The sequence below is a fragment of the Coniophora puteana genome (assembly GCF_000271625.1).
Source record: "Coniophora puteana RWD-64-598 SS2 unplaced genomic scaffold CONPUscaffold_2, whole genome shotgun sequence".
NCBI lineage: Eukaryota > Fungi > Basidiomycota > Agaricomycetes > Boletales > Coniophoraceae > Coniophora > Coniophora puteana.
In genome coordinates this window covers 1,445,643-1,466,280 of record NW_006913054.1, presented here as the reverse complement: position 1 = coordinate 1,466,280, position 20,638 = coordinate 1,445,643, and the positions used below count along the sequence as shown (strand labels likewise).

At 48.8% G+C, this 20,638-nt stretch overlaps 11 protein-coding genes across 11 annotated transcripts; 3 read left to right on the top strand and 8 right to left on the bottom strand.

Annotated features, from left to right (window-relative positions):
- Positions 1-337: 337 nt before the first annotated feature.
- CONPUDRAFT_117578 (glycosyltransferase family 50 protein) lies at positions 338-1,938 on the top strand (the record flags this gene model as incomplete). The annotated part of the gene is made up of 3 exons (XM_007766500.1): positions 338-567; positions 629-1,204; positions 1,253-1,938. 3 exons carry the CDS (start codon positions 338-340, stop codon positions 1,785-1,787), a joined length of 1,341 nt encoding a protein of 446 aa, XP_007764690.1. The 3' UTR covers positions 1,788-1,938.
- A 118-nt stretch (positions 1,939-2,056) lies between these two features.
- Positions 2,057-2,870, bottom strand: CONPUDRAFT_149939 (ARF SAR; the record flags this gene model as incomplete). The annotated part of the gene is made up of 6 exons (XM_007766499.1): positions 2,057-2,149; positions 2,202-2,434; positions 2,484-2,549; positions 2,601-2,661; positions 2,718-2,776; positions 2,828-2,870. 6 exons carry the CDS (start codon positions 2,868-2,870, stop codon positions 2,057-2,059), a joined length of 555 nt encoding a protein of 184 aa, XP_007764689.1.
- A 750-nt stretch (positions 2,871-3,620) lies between these two features.
- On the bottom strand, positions 3,621-4,815 carry CONPUDRAFT_117571 (uncharacterized protein). The gene is made up of 4 exons (XM_007766498.1): positions 4,635-4,815; positions 4,492-4,586; positions 4,222-4,433; positions 3,621-4,169 (listed from the first exon to the last, which is right to left on the bottom strand). The coding sequence occupies exons 1-4, from the start codon at positions 4,747-4,749 to the stop codon at positions 3,764-3,766; spliced, it is 828 nt and encodes a 275-aa protein (XP_007764688.1). The 5' UTR covers positions 4,750-4,815; the 3' UTR covers positions 3,621-3,763.
- A 660-nt stretch (positions 4,816-5,475) lies between these two features.
- On the bottom strand, positions 5,476-6,485 carry CONPUDRAFT_87579 (uncharacterized protein; the record flags this gene model as incomplete). Its single annotated transcript, XM_007766497.1, has 4 exons — positions 5,476-5,491; positions 5,545-5,612; positions 5,669-5,729; positions 5,785-6,485. The coding sequence occupies 4 exons, from the start codon at positions 6,483-6,485 to the stop codon at positions 5,476-5,478; spliced, it is 846 nt and encodes a 281-aa protein (XP_007764687.1).
- A 343-nt stretch (positions 6,486-6,828) lies between these two features.
- CONPUDRAFT_32426 (ribosomal protein L24) lies at positions 6,829-7,332 on the top strand (the record flags this gene model as incomplete). The annotated part of the gene is made up of 3 exons (XM_007765778.1): positions 6,829-6,942; positions 7,001-7,212; positions 7,269-7,332. Coding segments are annotated over 3 exons (390 nt in total), but the record flags the coding sequence as incomplete, so codon positions are not given.
- Positions 7,333-7,372: 40 nt separating this feature from the next.
- On the bottom strand, positions 7,373-8,574 carry CONPUDRAFT_97752 (vacuolar ATP synthase subunit D). Its single transcript, XM_007766496.1, has 4 exons — positions 8,349-8,574; positions 8,103-8,295; positions 7,799-8,048; positions 7,373-7,742 (listed from the first exon to the last, which is right to left on the bottom strand). Exons 1-4 carry the CDS (start codon positions 8,508-8,510, stop codon positions 7,604-7,606), a joined length of 744 nt encoding a protein of 247 aa, XP_007764686.1. The 5' UTR covers positions 8,511-8,574; the 3' UTR covers positions 7,373-7,603.
- Positions 8,575-8,911: 337 nt separating this feature from the next.
- On the bottom strand, positions 8,912-10,798 carry CONPUDRAFT_48929 (T-complex protein 1; the record flags this gene model as incomplete). The annotated part of the gene is made up of 8 exons (XM_007765924.1): positions 8,912-9,040; positions 9,095-9,329; positions 9,381-9,856; positions 9,903-10,160; positions 10,210-10,461; positions 10,510-10,599; positions 10,655-10,707; positions 10,762-10,798. 8 exons carry the CDS (start codon positions 10,796-10,798, stop codon positions 8,912-8,914), a joined length of 1,530 nt encoding a protein of 509 aa, XP_007764114.1.
- Positions 10,799-11,113: 315 nt separating this feature from the next.
- On the top strand, positions 11,114-13,026 carry CONPUDRAFT_97747 (UFD1-domain-containing protein). The gene is made up of 7 exons (XM_007766495.1): positions 11,114-11,174; positions 11,227-11,285; positions 11,340-11,470; positions 11,526-11,814; positions 11,864-12,313; positions 12,363-12,525; positions 12,577-13,026. Exons 1-7 carry the CDS (start codon positions 11,166-11,168, stop codon positions 12,862-12,864), a joined length of 1,389 nt encoding a protein of 462 aa, XP_007764685.1. The 5' UTR covers positions 11,114-11,165; the 3' UTR covers positions 12,865-13,026.
- CONPUDRAFT_87573 (N-myristoyl transferase) lies at positions 12,985-15,062 on the bottom strand (the record flags this gene model as incomplete). The annotated part of the gene is made up of 9 exons (XM_007766494.1): positions 12,985-13,107; positions 13,164-13,436; positions 13,487-13,808; positions 13,870-14,040; positions 14,087-14,203; positions 14,253-14,344; positions 14,393-14,520; positions 14,579-14,609; positions 14,664-15,062. The coding sequence occupies 9 exons, from the start codon at positions 15,060-15,062 to the stop codon at positions 12,985-12,987; spliced, it is 1,656 nt and encodes a 551-aa protein (XP_007764684.1).
- A 477-nt stretch (positions 15,063-15,539) lies between these two features.
- On the bottom strand, positions 15,540-16,775 carry CONPUDRAFT_48745 (uncharacterized protein; the record flags this gene model as incomplete). Its single annotated transcript, XM_007765909.1, has 3 exons — positions 15,540-15,824; positions 15,885-16,302; positions 16,360-16,775. 3 exons carry the CDS (start codon positions 16,773-16,775, stop codon positions 15,540-15,542), a joined length of 1,119 nt encoding a protein of 372 aa, XP_007764099.1.
- A 516-nt stretch (positions 16,776-17,291) lies between these two features.
- On the bottom strand, positions 17,292-20,637 carry CONPUDRAFT_97735 (18S rRNA biogenesis protein). The gene is made up of 12 exons (XM_007766493.1): positions 20,474-20,637; positions 20,350-20,421; positions 20,126-20,301; positions 20,007-20,078; positions 19,833-19,957; positions 19,657-19,782; positions 19,358-19,603; positions 18,312-19,306; positions 18,116-18,261; positions 17,937-18,067; positions 17,786-17,883; positions 17,292-17,735 (listed from the first exon to the last, which is right to left on the bottom strand). Exons 1-8 carry the CDS (start codon positions 20,607-20,609, stop codon positions 19,162-19,164), a joined length of 1,098 nt encoding a protein of 365 aa, XP_007764683.1. The 5' UTR covers positions 20,610-20,637; the 3' UTR covers positions 17,292-17,735; positions 17,786-17,883; positions 17,937-18,067; positions 18,116-18,261; positions 18,312-19,161.
- Position 20,638: the final 1 nt, after the last annotated feature.

Here is a 20,638-nt window from a genome sequence, read left to right as displayed (position 1 = left end):
TCTGGTCCTCTCGTAGTACTAGTCATGTCTTTAACAAAGCTTCGAGGAGTTGCTGTAAGATGGTACAATGTTATGGATGTCTGTTTGTCATGATCTCGCCATGAGGTGATATCCAACAAACTTGCAACCAGTCTCACAGGCAAGCTCATAGGTTCTAGAGGAAGTATTACAGCCGAATTTATGAGCCACGTGGGAAAACTCAGCACTCGAGCAATAGAAGCATTTCATGTATTAACTTTAGAGGCGTTTCGTCTTCAAGTTGGTTTCGTCGCATCCACCCATATCGTCGTGCTTTGCACAATATTTCATTCGCCCCTGGGGACTTGCTGACTGTTCTATGCCGAGACTTGACCGATGGCTCCCGGACCTTCCTGGGCTTTTGGTCTTTTCTGCAGCTCTCCGAGTTGCACTGATCCTGTACAGCGAATGGCATGACGCCCGTTCAGATGTCAAGTACACAGACGTAGACTATCGAGTCTTCAGCGATGCAGCCAGTTATGTATACGGAATGGGTGGCACTGTTGCCGCAGGCCCGCTAGCCCATTGGCTGGGTATTCGTTTCGGCAGGTGCGACTGTATTTGCTTAAGAACCCGATTGTTCTGGTTTTGCTCATATAGATGCTTGAAGTCCTTATGACAGGGACACCTATCGATACACTCCTTTGCTTGCATTGCTTGCTACACCCAACGAGTTTATCCACAAATCTTTTGGAAAATATCTTTTCGCCGCCTGTGATATACTCAACGGCTTCCTTATCTACCGAGCAACGTCTGGTCATCCATCACGGTCATCCCTTGTCCAGCGAGTACCAGACACCTCCACATACCAGGTCAACCAAGTGGACGATAACCAACCTAACATTAAACGTCGCGCAATACTATTTGCTGCCATTCATCTTCTCAACCCTATGGTCTTCAGTATATCGACACGCGGATCTTCTGAATCCGTTCTTACGACCTTCGTTCTCTTAACCCTTGTCAGCGCCTTGGAATCGCGGTGGGACGCCGCCGCTATTTATCTCGGACTCAGTACGCATTGGAAGATATACCCTGTAATCTATGGCGTTAGCTGCGTTGGTGTTCTAGGGGGCCAGGTTCCGTCGGCGCAGGGTTGTCTTCGCCGGTTTGTCAACCACCGGACGTTGCGTTTCACTGCAATTAGTGCGGGCACATTCTTCGCATTGTGCGGTGTGTGTTATTCCATGTAAGATATCAATAATCCTTTGTGACTTGCATTGACGAGCTATTGCAGTTGGGGTTACCCCTTCCTCTACGAAACATACTTATATCACCTCCACCGGCTCGACCACAGGCACAACTTCTCGCCGTACTTTTACTCGATATACCTTTCCTATTCGTCTCCCATAGACTCAACCATATCATCGTTTCTATGGTCTCCTTCTCTCAGCCTCATACCACAACTTGGGTTAGCTCTCGGCTCAGGCTTCGTGCTCGGACAAAAAATGGTTGACCTTCCCTTTGCGTGGTTTGTGCAAACCTTTGCATTTGTTCTATTTAATAGAGTCTGCACGTCACAATACTTTCTCTGGTACCTCGTTTTCATTCCGTTCTTTGCTTACCGTTTGAAGTTGTCGTCGAGGGCAGCTGGCGCATGCGTAGTTGTGTGGGTGCTGACTCAAGCATTGTGGCTTATGGAAGCCTATAAACTTGAATTCCTTGGCGAGAACGTATTCCGCTCTCTCTGGGCGAGGGGATTAATATACCTGCTGGGAAACGCCTGGGTTTTGGGTGTGCTTATCGAAGGGTACACGGGGAATGCCACGTAGATATTAAACATTCTTTACTACTTCTAATATTTGTTTGTGGCAGCCGACCACTGTAGCAAAGATAACATTTGCAAGAAAACTAAGTGAAAGTCAAACATCGACTGCATGGTCCACGTGCACACCGTAAAAAACAACCTCCGGTCCAAAGCGCATCAAATCTGCATGTACGTTAGTATTTGTACCAGGTAAATGGAGCACAGGACTTACGTATTGAGAAATCCAGCGGAAACCTGAATCCATAATGTAAGTGCACTGTCAGTACAAAGAAACTAACACACGTTACCTTCACCATAACCTTGTCGCTGCACGACGGAGCACATGAAAATCTCAATGGGACGAATGTCATTCAGGGGGGCCTTGCCCTAGAAACAAATAAGTTGGGAGTTCTGGATGGACAACGACCATGGTGCAAACCTTGCCAGTCGTCTGGTACAGTCCAAGCTGGTGTCTGAGTTCCTCCTCGCTTACGGCTCCCGGTGCGTCTATCTTGTTGCCTAGGACAAGGAAAGGCACCTTGGACAGCTCCTCAATGGAAAGCAAGGCGTCCAGCTCTGCCTTGGATTCTGCAAAGCGCTCAAAGTCGGCCGAGTCCACGAGGAAAACAATGCCATCCACTTCGGGGAAATAATCGCGCCAGAGACGTCGAGCTACATAACCGTATTGGTGACAGGCTGAGAAACTGACAACGAGTCGTACCCTGCTGATGTCCACCAAGGTCATAGGTTGTAAACTTCACGTTACCGATAGCAAGCTCCTCCGACGCTAGATGAACATGAATTTGCGTGTAAACTGAGCTCTAGTAGGGCGACATACTGGGGTGGAGCGTAGGCTGAAGAGTGGCAAGCCTGTCATTTTTCAGCATGTGCAAGAGGGTCTGGGAGTCTATTGAGCCTGTTGTTACAACTATGATACAAGCATCCAATAACTTACGGTCTTGCCAGCGTTGTCCAAACCCAAGAACAGAATCTTCGCATTCTTGTGCAATAGACCTATACAAGCATGATGTTTAGAGACCACTCAAGTGCGAATAGAGTACTTACCTAGCTGCGCGAGAACGTCCCAGAACCAATTGATGATGAACATAATGACTGTCGTGGATGTACAAGAGTCGCGGTGACGCTGAGAACCCACTTGGCGTGTTCTGTGACGTGACCCGTGTAAGTGACAATGTCACAAATGTGTGCCAACCGTGCCCCCCGAATAGTGAGGAACGACTATCTTCCGTAAACTATAAAGTTCTGCCTACGGGAGACTACCCTCCGAAGGCGGCAAGAATATATTATATAGGCTTGCAATTGAAGAATCATATGCATCAGTCCAATAGCGCATATATACGTACGTTGAATTGTGGCTTCTAGATCTGACTCTTGCATGTTTGTGTTCCCATCAGGCCATTCAAGTACTGGTCTAAGCGTCTGACGCGCAGTAAGCCTGTAGATCATGCCCATCCAACTTGATTTTCCATGATGCTGAGTCATGCAAACTTGTACTCAGTGCTTAGTACGCTTGTTTCAAGTTCTCTTCGAAAATCATAGCAAAAAAAGGAGTATAAGACTGCATTATGTATGGAGACTCTGACGCTTAGACTACCATTAGGCCTACGAGGCGGGTGGCTAAGCTCTTATGCTTCCCTAGTTTACTCTGCGCATGCACCGAATCGCCAACATCCCCCCTAGCGTACAATGGCGGAATGGGCACTGTCTAAAAGGTTGCGCATGAAGATCATCTCTGAGAACACCAGCGAATTTATAGTGCCTTTGTTTGCTCCTGTGTGTCTGACGTTGTCTTCGATCAATCCGGCATCACTGGGGGCAATTGCCCATGTTTTGGTAGAAAACATTCAAAATGTTTTGAGGGTTGCCTATGTTTTCCCTGGAAACATCGACTAATGCCCTCAGTGCATGTGTGTTTATTATGATGTGGAAGACGAAATCGCAATTATGGAAATTGTCATGTTGACAGTTGGAAACCAAACGTTATGATGACTCTGCGATCCAGTCTTGAAGAGCGCTTATCCCGTTCTGCTGCTTCTCATCGTCCTTCTCCCCGGCTCGGACGAAGCTCCCCACAAAAGTAATATCTCCTCCTTCCCATTCGGTAAACTTGAAAGGCCCTTTGCCAGACACCGTCTCAAGACCGCCCATCTCCACTCGGTCGCCTTCCTCCCCCAAACCATCCATCCCAACACCTTGCGCTTGTGTCACCCTACGCTTCTCCAGTTCTCGCTCTAGGGCACCCCGCACACGGGTGACAGCGGTCTCAGAAGCAGTTGAAGATGTAGCAGCCTTGAGCATGTCAGCTTTATGAGCTACAATGAGCACATGTGGCGGCGTTTGGGAGGGAGGGATAGAAGTAACTGCATCCAAAATGAGATGTAAATGTCTGCGTAAAAATGTTAGTGTGTTTTTGGCTACAACTAGAATATGGTACCCACTCTGCTACTGCAGCGCCATTGCGCGAAACGGAATTCGAGTCCACGACGAACATAATGCCACGAAGATCTTGCAAGTGCTCACGAAACTGGTCTCTGATGCGTGGATGCCCTGGAATATCGACTACACGCACAGTCTTCCCGGAGGACGCAGTCACGTTCGAAGAGTTTGCTTGCAATGACATGTGCGACGGGAGGGCTTGGTTGAACGTCAGCTAGTTTCAGCGCTTGTCATTTTGGTTATGCTATGCGAACTCGTCAAAGTAGACTTACAGCCGAAAATATGGTGGTTTTACCGCCATCCGGGAGGCCAACGAGAAGGTAAATGTTACCCCGAGTGGTGAGTGCTTTGCGGCTGATGACATACACTAAAAACGTTGAGCTGACTGAAAGAACAGACTAGCAGATAAACGCACAAGCCACTAAAGCCAGGAGTAATGCTAGAACCGCAACCATAATGGTTTTCAGGGTGAGCGGATATGCCGAGGGAACTGATTCAATACATCCTTGCAGTGTTGAACCTTTGAGCATACCGTTCTCAGAGCTGTGATGGGTCAATTGGATGCTCTGCAGGAAGGTGGTGGTACTGGTCAGACGTCAGACCTATATATATCACCAGGCACTCAAGTGGACGTATTAACTCACGCTAATTATAAGTTAACGCAGCCGCTTTCAAGTGTCTAACTATACAGATCTTAGAGATGTGCATGTACATACAGCTTGCCATTAATGTATCAATATTTCCGACGTCCAAGATGCATATGGATCCAGCTGATATATGCATGAATCATCCAGTCCTCTTTTTAAGCATCACAGAGAAGTAGAAACTTGATCATGAAAAATCAAGCTCGCTAAGATTCTAACAGCGTTGTGGTCTCGCAGAAGGTTTTCAGGGATGAAGGAAGGCACATCAAAGTTAGAATAGTTACAGTACATACGAATGTACAAATCAGTCAGGGTGTTGACAGAGTGAAACGGCTGCGTGTATTTAGCTTTCATCGACTCACAAGTCTGCAACGTATTGGGGGCATGATACACCTTTAAATGGTGCTAAGACGCATGCATAGGTGGCCTTTACCGGCGTTCCTCCTCCGTAGGTAGAATACAGACATGTCCTCGGAAATTTGTCCTACCCTACACTTGATTCGATTGAACATATTCTTGTTGCCTGTTCGAAGAATTTGTAGAAGATACCTTACGATCAATCTCGAGGAGAGTAGTAGATAAAAGAGAGCTCATCGGTACCAAGACAGTAAACTAGCAGAAACGATCACTGGGGTGGAGTGTTAATCGAGAGCTAATCCATGTTTGCAGTCTAGCGCACACCTTTTTAACTTGGCTCGGCGATCCAGCAGTGCTTCTGACAATCTTCCTTCTTTCCTTGCTTTTTTAAGCTGTCATGAACTTGGGTTCAGCGAGAAGAGTAGAAGGAGATTTGAGGAGTACGGACATCTCTTGTGTCATCATGGGACACTATCGATCGTCCCGCACCCCAGGCTTGATACGTGCGGCTGAAACATGAATCAATTTGACATGAGATGCAACGATTCGTGCATGTGGACTTACTTGGTTCCAGCTTCGTCTATGGTCGGCGATTTCGTTGCGCCTTCTCTCTTCTTCCTCTCTTCATGAGCCTCTTTCTTGTACTTGCTCTGTATCTTCACCCAGAACCGTTCCTTGAACCCTACTTCTTCACTGTCTCCGCGAAGGGTCATTGTTCCGCCGGCCACCTCGTCTATACTGATGTATTTCTCGTACACGTTCATGAATGCCACCATCCCGCCTGGCATGAAAACAGGAGTCCATTCTTCTTCAGGTCCCCGTGCTTCTCTGTCCGCAGAGACGATTCCATGTTTATCGCAAGATAGAAATTTGCCCTCGCCGGTACCTGTACGAAGGTTAATCGTGGACGAGCCGGCGACGCGTGTGGTGACCCAAACTTGAGCAACCTCGGTGGGGGTGCGCTGGAGTAACGGTAGCTCCTGGGATGACGTAGAGTCCCTGTCTAGAGAGTGAAGAATTATACGGTTTCGCGTAGAGTCAAAGTTAACGGAAACTGGTGTCGGGTCAGAGGGATGCATAATGAATGTAGGACCGCGTATTTCAAGGTCGCCCTCGGGTAGTACCCATGTATCAGGGTCCTCTTCCTCGTCCTGGCCCTTGAAGCTCGCTGATGGCGCATCTGAATCGCGTTTGCGTTTCTTTTTTGACTTTTCCCCTTTGAATTTGAGCTTTGTGGAGCGAACTTTTTCAGAAGGAAGAGACATGCAAGTATTGTTTGAGTATTGTCGATCGTAAGTGAGCAGGCAAAGTCAAGGCAAGGTACGTGATCACGTGATCAAGATCGGTCGAAGCCGAAGCTCAAACTTCGACCAAATAACCCACTCCAGCGTAGCGACACTGAAGCCCGTCAACGCCGTCCCCGACGCCCTCAAGACTAAAATGAAGTACAATCAAGGTCAGTATACGCTCCATCCATGCTTTACTGTGGTCCTATCAAGTCTGGAGATCTATCTATCTCAGAATCGTACTCCTCTGGCTGGATTCGAGCGGATCATGGCAGATGCCTCTGGTCTGTGACATTATGCTAATACCCAACTCTCCGATGTAGATGTTTCCTCATCGCGTCGCAAGGCCCGCAAGGCCCACTTCGGTGCCCCCTCCTCGGTCCGCCGCAAAATCATGTCGTCACCCCTGACAAAGGAGCTCCGAGGCAAATACAATGTAAGGTGATACGGACAAGCGAGACATCTACCACTACCTCACCACTTTCCGTTGTCAGACCCGTTCGTTACCTATTCGCAAGGATGATGAGGTCCGAATCGTTCGGGGAAAATACAAGGGTCGGGAAGGGAAAGTGACGCAGGTGTACCGTAAGAAGTGGGTTATTCACGTTGACCGCGTGCAACGCGACAAGTCAAACGGCGCATCGGTACCCATCGGCGTACACCCTAGCAAGGTGGTCATCACCACCATTAAGCTGGACAAGGACAGGTGCGCTCTTTCACGCACATTTTAAGAGTGCATTGATTAAATACAATGTATGGCAGACGTGCAATCCTTGACCGGAAGGACAGAAAGAAGGCGGTGGGGCAGGATGTTGAGATGGTTGACGTGAGTTGTGCCAAATCTCTTCGATTCCTCGCATCTAAACGGTTATCTTGTTTTTATAGTAATAGCCTTCTGACGCTCTTCGTTTATCTGTTCTTTCGAGAACACGGGGCCAAAACCTGCGTATGTACATGCACTCGTTACGTCATGATATGCACCATGATTTCCACCTACCAACATGACGGTGGCATTGAAAATGATCGTTGAGGCTATAGTAAGGAAGGACAAGCTCCCGATCAAACGTATTTAAGCATGGCGACCCCCAATTGACCTATCAGAAAATGACATCGTCGTCTTTACTGCTGAGCAAGTCGCCGACACCCTCTACATCTTCGACTGGCTGTTCCGTCTCTTGTCGACTTTGTTCTGCAGCGCCTGCATCTCGCTTCTTCTTGCCTTGCACCTTCTTCAGCCTGTAAAAGTGTGATCAAATGGCCAGGGATGAGCACCCATATCATATCCCACTTGCCTGAAGAACTCCTCTCTGTCCATCTCATCTAGTTCGCTGAGGATATACTTGATTGTGTTGTCGAGTTTCGGAATAATGACATGTTCAATGGCATTGACGCGGCGGTTCGTGGCTCTTATAACTTCGTCAAGGATGGTAAAAGCGGTTTGAAGGGATGCAAGCTCGACGAGAGTCTCAATAGCTTTTGCATATACTTCCCTCGCCCGTAATACTTGTTGTCCGCCACGACCGAGACCCGTCAAATTGAAATCTGTGCAGAAGCCTAGATGGAGCATCCACCTCAATGTAGGCACGGTTGACGCACCTGAGCCAGAAACCCGATCGACCTCAAATGCAGGAAGGAGGACCCCAGATACATTCTCCTGCTTAGCTTTGACACGAAACGTGGCCAGCTTTGCTTGCTCCTGCACGAGGTAGGATATGTCTCCCGTGGCATAGGTAACTTCCGCCATTGAGAATGAAGCGAGTTGCATCACCCGACCCATCTTCCGCTTAGCCTGATCATTCCCAATATATAAATATCTGAGTTAGACCTGAGTAACAACCATACCTCGTCCACTTTCTTCAGAATCGCCCTAAACCTCGTTGTGAGCGCGTCGCGCTTCTTAGCAAGGAGGGAGTGGCCTGTCTCTGCTCCTTTCAAGCGAAGTTTCATGTTGGTCAACGCCATGCGCGTAGCGAAGACATTTTCGCGAGGACCAGTACCGGACATCGTAGAGGTAATGTCCTATTAGACTGGAGGACTGGTTGGGCCCACAAGTGGTAGTAGACGTGAAGTTGCCAAAGATAGCCGCTAGATGAACGTTGAACAGTCAGATCTTTACTGGGGCTGTGTCTTACACAGCCACCGTACTTAACGTTTACCTCAACATTACCAGCGCTCATTTCTGATACTACAATTGATTGTACTTGGAAGCAAGTCGCCGTTGTTGAATCTGAGAATTGTGATCCTCAAACTATTGGTAAGGACATTCTAAGATAACACAGGGAGAATGTCGCCTGAATGCTGATTCATCTCATCATATTGCGCCCAAATCCAAAGTGTACCAGAGCGATGGAGCTTAAAACGCCCAATATCTTGGTTTGTATGTGCAATGAATCACACCGAAAGGATTAGCGGGCTTGTACGTAGTCGTCGATCTTCAGCAATAAGCATACAGTCTCGGTGGAAAGCTCTATTGCGCTCGTCGATACCAACAACGGCTGGACCACATCTTCTTCCAATATATTTGAGATGAGACCCTGTGAGTGTATGATGAGTACACGCTCATGGTCAACGAAGAGGGAAATCCTTACCGTTCGTACATTGATACCGGCATTGCGATCCCCCAGCGCATGGCGGTTTCGCAATTCCGTGACGATGGAGATGGGATTTAGACCAGCATTCTCCGCCAACGTTGTAGGAATGACCTCAAGAGCATCGGCATACGCCTGGAAGCAATAGGCCTCCATCCCCTTGAGCGATTGGGCATGTTGTGAAAGTAAACGAGACACGTGGATTTCTGGAGCACCGCCGCCTCCGATGAGAGCACTGTAGAGAACGAGATCAGCGACTTGGTCAAAGACCGTCTTGTGCACGAACCGTTTTTTGACCAGACACCGCACGACACAAAGGGCATCGTGTAGGCTACGTTCACACTCCTCAACCACCATGCTGTTGGCACCCATCGCCAGAATGCTGACCGTACGGCCCCTGTTCTTGACCCCTGTTATTTTGACGACCTTGACGCCCGACTGAGAGGTCTCTTCCACCAAGTCCGCATAGCCTAGCTTGTCCTCCGTGAATGCTTCGATATCAGCGACGGGTTTACAGCCAATGCTCTTTGAAAGGAAATCAATTTCGTCACGCTCGACATCCTTGATTGCCATGATGTTCAAACGTTTCAAAAAGCTGAGAGAAGTATCGTCGACTGCGTCGCGCAATATGGATTTTTGTATCAAAAGGACGTTGCAGTTGGCCTTTTTGATCTTTTTGCAGATATTGAGGAGATATTGCCGGCCTTCCTTGATTACCTTATCCATTTGCCGGTAATCGTTGATGACTACGGTGTTATCCATCTGCGCAGAGTTTAGGTAAGGCATGATGAGCTGTTAAGAAACGCACGTCGGGTTTGGGTGCGCTAAGTTGGAACTGAATGATGGCAATCTTAGCTTTTTCAATTCGCGTGGGTCCTCCTGCAGATACGATGACGTTTTGATTGAGCACGACGCCGTCGACCAGCTCGGTGTCTTCGATCGTCCCGCCAACTTTTCGGACAATGCGGATGTCCCGAAGATCCACAGAGGATGATTGCGGGGTTACTAGTCTTGTGACAGCGTCCACAGCGATCTTGGCTAGCGTCGATCCGTACGGTGACACGATCTGACTGACCGTCAGTCATGTAATGAGAGGATCCCTACAGGAGAACCACCTTAGAATTGAGCGATGTGCTCGCAGCACGTAGTAAACTTGTCTTGTCATTGAGATCAACGGGTCGAGAGATCTCAGTCAGGTACTCCACAGCCTTGACTGATGCTCGGAGGAACGCTTCGGCGATGATGGTCGGATGCAAGCCTTTCTGAAGTAGTTTCTCGGCAGCTCCGAGAAAGCTTCCGGCAAGGACAACTACTGAAGTTGTTCCATCACCAGCCTCTACGTCTTGAGCAGCAGATAGATCCACGAGCTAGGCAGTGATCAGCAAAGTAGCTGTCTGTGACCAGGGAGCACTCACCATCTTAGCAGCCGGATGCAGAGCTTGTATACTTCGAAGAATAGTGGCACCATCATTCGTAATGATCACTTCTCCTTTGGAGGTACTGATCTGTATGTAATGAGTAGACATCGCCTGACATTTGAGTTTTCACGACAAGACAAACCATCTTATCCATGCCCCTTGGGCCCAGTGACGTACGAACGGCATCGCTAATAGCTATATCGCACGAATCAGAAAGACGTTATATTTGTTCTTGCCTGTTCAACACACCCTTTGCTGCTACCATGTTAGACATACGCAATTCCATGGGCTTTCCCTGCATACATGATCAGATGGTGTAGATAGCCGTCCGAGCCCGAGAGACGTGCCTTATCATTGAAAGAGGCATTTGCGCCTGATTTTGAAGCCTGGATGGCTGATGCAGGAGCCTTTGCTGTCATGACTGTTCGCGATGACCGTCAGAGGTATGTGATGCGTGTCTCGAGCAACTCGGATATGGTCGTCGCAGCACGCGCGCGTCTGTCCAAATTTATTATGTCTACACACGCATAATATAATATTGATTATTGGCAAAAGCGCGATTCGTAGCTAGGGTTCCTAAACAAGCAGGCGCTGGCTGCTACTTGCGTACGTCACCGAATCATTGCGCTTGCCCTTGTTCCACACACCGAGCTATGGATTTCGTGAGTAAAAGGACTCTAGTCTCCCTGACGGATCCACTCACAGTTCTGTCAGTTTGGAAACGCAAATGATATGGGTGGCGGCCCTGGAGGACTGTTCGCTCAGCTAGCCCAGTAAGCACTCTGGTTTGACATCTAAGGGGAGAGATGTTTAAGACAGATTACCAGAGGACTCGGTGGCGGGGCAGCGCATCGCATAGGCAGACCTCCTCCTCGCTCATACGACGAGTACCTCAAAGCGTACAGTGTAGCAATGCTACCAGGTCGCGAGCGAGAGAATGTGTCTTATGGAGGCAAAAGTGCGTAGCCTCGTGCCATAATGCGCACGTTTGTCGAGCTCATATATCATGAAAGTCATCATGCCACCTTCTGCCCTCGCCAACCTCACAAACCTTGATCTTGAGTCGCCTTGGATGTTCCAGTTGCGCAACCCTTCGAATCCTGCGGCATCCACCCACGCAGGTGTTCTCGAATTCATCGCCGAGGAGGGTGTCGTCCATCTTCCGTACTGGATGATGAAAACACTACGACTGAATGAAGGAGACCCTGTTCGCATCACAGGCACAGAACTTCAGAAAGGAAAGTTCATCAAGCTGCAAGCACAGGAGCCGCAGTTTGTAGAGGTTTCAGACCCCAAGGCGGTGTACGTGCCCTATATAGTGTTCCATGAGCGTGATTTACGCAATTTCCAGACTCGAACAGGCGCTTCGCAACTTCTCCGCATTAACCCAGGGTGACATCGTTGAAATATCTTACAACTCTATGGTCTTTGGATTGCTGGTGATGGAAACGAACCCTGGTGGTGGAGGCATTAGCGTCCTAGACACTGACTTAGAGGTCGATTTCGCGACACCGAAAGGATATGTCGAACCTGAGCGGCCAAAGGCGGCGCCCCCTTCAACCATGGCTTCCAAGCTAAACATCGATCTCAATTCCTCCACACCAGGTTCTTCTAGACCGTCATCGTCATTAGGTGGCGGGTTTACCGCAGGAAAAACAACTGCAGTCAGCAAAGGCGGTGACCATTGGGAAAGCTTCAAGGGTAAAGGCGAAACTCTTACTGGCAGGAAAACCAAAGGCAAAGGTATCAGCCATCGGACGGTTGAGCAAGTGCCCGAAGGCAGCAAAATTTCTCGGACTGAGTAAGTTCATCGTTACCTCAAGTTCGTCATATGGCTTACCCTTAGGCAGCAAGCACAAGGTTGTCACCACTGATTCCATGGACACGGAGGGCAAAGTTCCGGCACCTTTGAATCTCCCTTTTGGGAAGCTATTCTTTGGATTTAACGTTGTGGAATACAAAGCACCTGAAGTCAAGCCGCCTGGGTCGCCGCCTACGTCGCCAGGGGTTGCTGTGAGTCTAGACCGTGGTCAATGCGAAACATCTAACTCGAGTTCACTGCAGACATCTTTTGCTGGGTCGGGTAATACGCTTAATGGCCGAAGCATTCCTCCAGAAAACTCAAAGGGGAAGCAAAAGGCCACCGAGCAGCCATCAGCCTCATGGTCGGGCCAAGGACAAACGCTTCGCACGCAGCCAGAGTTGTCCCATGTTCCTCCAAGTTTTCGAGGTCGTGAGCTAGGCGCTGGAGGAACAGGTGCAAGGCAGACACCAAAGTCACAGGCTCGTCGGAGTCCCACTCCGGACTGGGGAGTCGACGATGATGAGATTATTGATATTGATAGCGATTAGACCTTGTACGCTGTGACCTCAGGGAGGCTACCTCAGTTTCATAGTTGTGTACCAATATAGTCCGCTATGTACTTACAGCTTCTAGAGCATACGGTTCACCCACTCACCCACACATTCATATTACAACATAACAACACCAACGCCTTTACCAGCAGAGACCCCATCAATTGCGGTGACGCCAGCGAGTGGTGCAGTCCTCCAGTTGTACAGGTAGAAGTTCAGGAGCCCATCTCCTGCACCGAACTTTACCAGATATTTTATTAGTCAATAATCAAGCTTGTTGCGGCTAAGTAACATACCTTGAGATCCTCTAAGAAATTCACGTTGTCCATCAATGTTAAGGCATTGAACACATCGAATTTTGCCTCATTTGCTATGATCAATGCGTCGCCAACCAGCTTTTCCAAACGCTTCTTGAGGACATCGTCATCTGCTCCGGAGCCAAAGGCAACATCAGAAGCATAGTAGAATAGATATGCAGCTTCAAGTAAATTGTGCTTGGTATTGCCGATGATGGTGGAAGGAAGGGAATAAAATGAGAAAAAGTCCGTTATTTTGTGGGTCTCGGGATCCTAGAGCCAGAGTTGATGAGTACCCAAATGAATGTAGGACGAGCCCTCACCTCTACAACATAAGTCCAAACAACTTGGCGAGGCCGTCGGAAAGTTGCCGAGGACGGGCTCGTGTCGCCTCGCCCACTCAGGAACTGATGGCGAGCTTCCTCTATCGTCATCTCTGGGACCATGGGAAACCTTTCCATATAGCGAGTGAATAAATCTGCCACTTGGGCGACGTCCTTTTCTTCCATCTCCCGTAGACCGGGGATAGATGGGGACAGCCCTATCTTATAAAGTCGAATCATCCTCGCCAATGTCATGTTCCTAGGAACATAGGTAAATTTGACATCAACGAGCTTAGAGACATTGAGCAGTCGGTGATAGTAACTGCAGGGAAATGGTTGCATGAGTTCTAGCAAGGCTTATAGGAGAATTCAACGGTACTAACCGACAAGTCGATACTGGGGTTGGTAGGATGGCGCCTGCAGTGTAAATAGCTTGAAAAACGCCCAAGAGGTGACATTGTCGGGTTATCTCTTTGATCAAGACTGGTGCCAGGCGCTTTGCGCGGAGCTTTTTGTGTATGCAGAGGTAGTTGATCTCGCTCGCCTTGACGATACTGGCGATCGTTAGACGTATGAGGTTCACTCATCTGCTGGACTTACTTTCCACGGATACGTAAAGTTATAGGCACCCCTGAGATGAACGCAACAAGTTTTTTGTTCGAGGCAACACGAACACCAATATGCCACTCTTTGTGATAACCTGGCGGCTTGAGTGCCCTTAGTGTACATGAGCAACTGACTGTCACTTCCGGACCGTAGGACCTACCATTCTAGAAATTCTGCACTATATTGGAACCGGAAGGATGCATCGTCGTCCTCGACATAATTCAGAGACAAAAGGTCGTAAACTTCTTTGATCTACAGATTAATGAGCATATGCGATGGCCTCCAAGTTGACTGACAAACCTCCTTCGGATCATTGATATCTAAAACTGACCACTCGAATTCTTTAGGAATAGGATAGGGGTCCTGACGAACTTCTTCGCGAGGCCTAGATGGTTCGATGCAGCCATCCTCCTCGGGCGCACCTTCGCCTTAATGTACACCAACAGTTATTCGCCTTCAGCCAATTCGGTGATGTAGTGGACGTACCGAGCTGAGGAACAGGTTGGGTAGCCCAGAACTAGCCCCCCGGTTGGAGTGTGTCAAACCCAAGGAATTGAAGAAAGCAGCATACCTTATGTTCGCCCATGGCCTTCTTTCCTCGCCCTCCAAGTCCAGCCTTGCCCTTGAGCATATCCATGACCTTCAATTGCTCAAGTGCCTGCCTGACGGCCTCTTCGTTTGCGGCTGGAGAGTTCTCCCCATGCTCGGCAGTGACCCCTTCAAGGACGCGATCGACAAGTTCCTGAGGAAGTTCCTTCTTGCCTTTGAGCGCATTCAGCGCCTTTGCAGCTTTGGATTTCTTCTTTTTCTTCTTCTTCTTCGAGGATGACCCCGTTGCATCTTGTTCCGTTGGCTGACTTGTCTGATCAGGATCGCCAGACTCTGAGCCTGAAGATGGGTGCTCTGCGTCCGAACTCTCGGCAACGTCAATAATATCTTGTATGCGTGGTTTCTGCGATGAGGAAGACATCTTGGTATGGGGGACGGAGATATGATAAGATATAGTAGCACTGTCAACTGGGGCGCCGCCTGCGTACACGGGCGCTTATCGAAACGCGACCTACGTATTTGAGTTGCCATTACACATTAATACATTGCATACCACCTGCTACTCTGGCAGGCGATGAAAGCGATGAGTGACTCAAGACAACTGTTTGACATAACGTCGTCCGCTCCTGTTTCGCTCACATGAGATTATTCTAAAAGATTCAAGGTACACTAGGTAGGACGAAAGCAGCGAGAACAATAGTTTAGTCAAGTATTTTGATGCTTAGTACGCCTCCGCTTAACACGGTCTGCGATTGTAATAGGCAAAACTAGCAATTCGCTTGTCGTTGGACAAGATTCCTCTTTGTGCTCGCTTGAAGCCACAAATGCTTTTCTCTTGTTCTTCTTCGGCGATGCGTCTGGATACTGACTAAGAGCTTTTGAAAGCTTACTTGCCTCGTCATGGGCAGTTTCCGTTGGCATTAGGCCATACGAAGCAAATGATTTCAAATCTGCAGTGAATAGAACCTTGCGAGACGTCAGAAAATGTCTGCCTGCGACCAGTGAAACGTACAGAGTGCGCCCAACCGGCATATTCGCCCCATATGTTAACGAATTTCGTGTTCACATCTTCATAGAGCTTCGGTGTTAGTGTAGCCTTTGCACCCGCTTTACCGCTGACGCGTAGTCCGTAGTGCTTGATAGCTATCTGGTGAACGTGGGTATCAACAGGAACCACCTCTCTCTAAATGCATGGCTGATCAGCTCCGTTGAATGACCACATATCTAGCTTACAGATCCAGACCTTATCCAAGCTCATGAGTAAAACACAGTCAGCAACCTTGCGGCCAACGCCCATGAGCTTGAGGAGTTCAACTCTCGCTTCGGCTGTAGATATGCTACGAAGTGACAGTAACCACCTATGCGAGGGCTCCATGTCATGGTTTTCACAAGCTATTCCATGAGCATCTACAAGTAACTTGGCCGTTTTCTGGATAAAGTCGGCACGGTAACCGAATCCCATCGATCGAAGAGTGGCAGAGGCTTGAGGGGCGGCGAGGGCAGAAGGAGGAGGAAATGGATGGTACGTGTCCGCGGTCGAAGCGCTTTCAGATGATGGATCCGGTGAAGGCAAAGAGAGGAGAGGAGAAGAGTATTTCTTGCACAGGGAGTGGACCATCTTCGTTATGCGAGAAATGTTGTTGTTAGACGAGCATATAAAACTGTCAGAACCATGGTCGGTCAGAACAACCAAATCATGCAGTATCCCACTCACGCACGAAACCAGGTTCTCCCAAGGATCCTGCCTCAGCATGCGTATGCCCGCAAAGCGTGATCTTAGCTCGCTGAATATGATATCACGTTCGCTCCAGTGGTTGTAGAGAGTCTCTAGCTTGATGTCTAGTTGAAAATAGTCTCTGATCCACACTAGCGTTTCTGCTTCCTTCTCATGCAGATTCACCGATCCAGAAGGAAGTGCTGTCCTGTAGAAAAGGAACTCTGGGGATTGCCTTAGGCATACAACACGATCGCTCAGACACAATCGGTATTCGTGAGTAGAAGATTGGTAGGAAGTCGTTGGTAAAGGATGACTCGTCCAGCGAAAAGATTGCCCACATGACAAGACAGCAGCTAGAGAAAGCTCAACGATGGGTAACGGAAGGGCATGAAAACCGGCAGGGACAGAAGATGCCATGCCAGCTCTGGGTGGTATATTTGTTCGGGGAAGTACTGCTTCCGACTTCTTTGGGGAGGTCTGCGGAGGTCTTGCTCTTTATGGAACGTATTAGGTTAAAAACACCGGACTAAGTCCCCTCTCGGCTACTTACAACCACTTCTGTAGGACTCGCCTCGCGATGCCTTCGGAAGGAGACACATTTCTCCCCCGGATACAATCTGTGTTCTACGCTATCTTCGATGTCAAGCAAGGCCCAAAGGTTGTTTACCAGGTCCCGGAGGCTCTTATTTCTACCAGTCAAGGTCCAGCTCATTCCGAGCTCTCCTCAGCCGTCCACACTCCCGACACCGATGACTCCTACATATTCGGCCCATCATTTGTTGCACCTCCTGCCCAGTCCAGGACTGGCCGGCCTTCTCTCTCCCCTTCCCGTAACAATAGGGTGCTCTTTCACTTCGACGACATATCTAAATATGTAATCCCCCCCAGCGCTCTCTGTGGCAGGCTCGTTATCTGTGCTACCGGCAATTATCGCATAATCGGCTTTCCTGTTGCGCTACTCGGAAACTATGAGCGCAATTATTTCAGATACAACGTCTGCTTTGTTTTTGAGCGGACTGCGGATCTAAGCTGCTACGAGCCAATCGTCCGCAAAGTCAGCCGGGTCCTAACTACATGTGAGGTTCGGAGCAGATACTACATCTCATTGATCTGTGTTTCAACACCATACAGGAGGAATCTACCTTTTTGTCCTCGTCTCAAAGCTCAACTGCGATGCACGCTATCCTTGAGCAACTGTATGAGGACCTCAACTCGTACTCTGAGACATCCATTCAAATTGACTTGTTCAATTCCATCGAGTTGAAGATCTTCCCGTTTTATCCAAATCCACCTCCTGTCAAGGACTGGATGGTTCCGGTATCCCTGATCAACCTGTCCAAGCGAGTCGACGAGAACTGGGATCTTACCATGAACAAGGTGATCAAGTCCTCTGACATTTATCGCATAGGAGTCTCACAATGTGAAAGGTTTGTCAATACATTGACGGCGTGAACCACGTCAAACGGATAAGTCAACTGGCTGACTGTGGCTTGGAATTGACGAGACAGGCCATCTCTCACCTTTTGTGCGTTTCACCCTTAATGGAGAGATATTATCGTTTACTTCAACCTCTCTCAGGTACTACCAAGTTATTATGGTCATCGATATTTTTCAGTATTGCAACATGTACACGTTGAGGAAGAGTGTACAATGGCTAGCGGACGCGCCTCACGTCAAGGAAGAATGTGGGGCTTATGTCACAAAATCTGGTATGTCAACTACTTAGCTTGGGTTTACCTTCGTTGAGTTCGATGCAGGGAGAGAAGTGCCTGATTGGCCCCGCCTACTTCACTTATACTCCCGCCTCAAACCTGGAAAAACAGTATTTGAGTGGATGGAAGAATATAACGTTGCTGAATTAGGCATAGACATAAGGCGATTTGTGAGTTTTGGCGTAATCAAGGTCGGTCCTACTCGCATTCTACATATCACATTGATCCTAACAAGGTGCAGGGATTTCTTCGGCGGGTGCACAGATGGCCAGTGCTCACACAAAGTGATACCCCATCGCCCCGGGTCCGCAGGAGGAGGTTAAGTGGTAGCTCTCCAAATCCTGCAACACCCGTCAATTCGGCGAACATCTCCCAGACGAATCGTGCCAGTGGCCGAATATCGGATGTCCCTTCAAACATAATATCCATCATGCCCGAGGCCATGCTTAGCTCACCCACGAAAGATATCGACGAGCTGGATTTTTCACATAGTTCGCGGCGTACGAGTGCAGCAGAAAGGGTTCTTGAGAGACTCCACAATAAAGCTGTACAGCAATCTAGCTCAACCATTACGCCACTTCGAATCGAACTGGATGCACCTGACATATCCCCCCGTAGGGGCCATGCGACTTTGGAACCGAGACTGCGCAATTCATATTCGCAGTCAAAACCCTTAGCAGTTGCGCCCTCTTTGGCCCCCGCCGGTCCACAAAGCATTCCTGCTGGCCATGCCGAAATTTCTGCCATTTCCCGCCCTCGTCTCTCGCGGTCTCCGTCAACCCCGTCAATCCAGCTGTACACACCATCAATCCCTTTCCATCATACTGATACTAAGAATGGTCCCTTGGTGCCACCTCAGGGCTTGGCCAAGTATCTGGATGGTGAACATCACACTGACGAGCTTTCGACGATATTTGAAGCGGGATGGCCGATGCTCCAACAATGGCTGACAGTAATAGGTGGAGGCGACGGTAATGGAGACTTTGGCAAAGTTTTGATTATTTATCGATAGGCAAAGGCTACCGTAGCATGTGTATCATACTTTTCAACTAAGGGCGTGGGACTGTAAGGCTAACCAGTATCCTTGAAGGTCAAGTGATTGTCCGGTTAACGTTAATATATCCTGTCCCATAACATGAAAAAATGAGATGTGAATTTGGCACGCCATCCGAATCCGCCGGAACGACCTTGAAAGTCGTCCCAAAGAAATCTCGAACATCTCGCAGGAACTGCACGCTGTGGATTTGTGAACAGATAGTAAATAAAATAGCTGATTGTGGAACATACGTTCGCGGAGATGGCTCGCCCATTCTACAGCGACCAACATCTTCACTACCGAGAACCATCATCAGTAGCACCAGAGACTGATGCTTCCTATCGACGCAACCGCCCCGCCTGATTTCCGCAAGTAAAGCATGTGCCGCACCCAATGCAACGTCCTCCGGTGTTTCTCCGGGTTTGGACACGGCTTCCGAGCAATGCATTGCAGTCGTGGTAGATTCTGCTACAAGGCTCAAAGCATACCCAGGTGACCTGCAAAGATCAGCATCAAGTGCGAGAGCGCAGATAGACTGATGAATTCTTACTTGCCACTCTCTTCGCCTTTATACACGTCAGAGTAAAGATAAACATCGGGTATATAGCGGTTGAGGACCGAGCGTGCTGAGTCTATCATGCGATTTGAGAACTGAGGGCTGACTCGGACCGCATGTCTATAGTAGAGCTTGTTAGGCGTGATCATCTGTGACTAGCGGCTACCAACGAGATTCCCCGAATCCGCTTGATTTTTCCAGGATCGATAAAATTCAAGGTTTTGGCTTGCCTGACAACGGGGCACAGGAAGTGTACCTCACCGCCGCCATTCGGTTGAGCGCCACGCTTTTTTATCTACAGTGTGTTCAGCCACGAAAGAAGGTGTCATGTGGCTTACGCTTACTTGTAATTCTAGACCGTCAGATATCCCAAATAGCTGGAGATGGGGTAACGTTACAGTTCGTATCAGGTCGACCTGTAACTCATGTCAGCGAAGTTTGTCGGCCATTACGAGTGACTCACGGACAAGTCGTTGTCATCAGTTGTAACGCCTCGCAGATTAAGGTGGAAGGGTTTCTTGGCAAACGGTGCGAGCATGATGACCGGCTCGAGGAAGTAGCCGACAGAGCGCATTAAAGGACAGTCGTGCACAACAGAGCCGCCGACGATGGTACCCGGCTTGAGCATGAAAGCGGTACCTTGGGCCATTCAATACTGGAGAAAGCAAGCAAACAAGCTTGACGCACCAGTGACGGAGATCTCTATTACACTTCCATTGGTTATCTTTTCTATAAGCCTGAGGAGACTAATCTCATATTCTGTAAGAGAATTGAGTTTCATGGCAGAGGAAAGAGTACCATAATGACCTACCTGTTAGGCCAGGACTAGCATCGTCGGACCTGATCTTCTCTACACGAATTGCCTTTCCACTGAGAATAGCAAGTACAAGACGCTGTCTCAGGTACAAATGACCAGTGTAAGTCACCACAGAGCCCGTTTGCGCCATCCAGGATCAAGAGCAAGATGTGAGTTCGA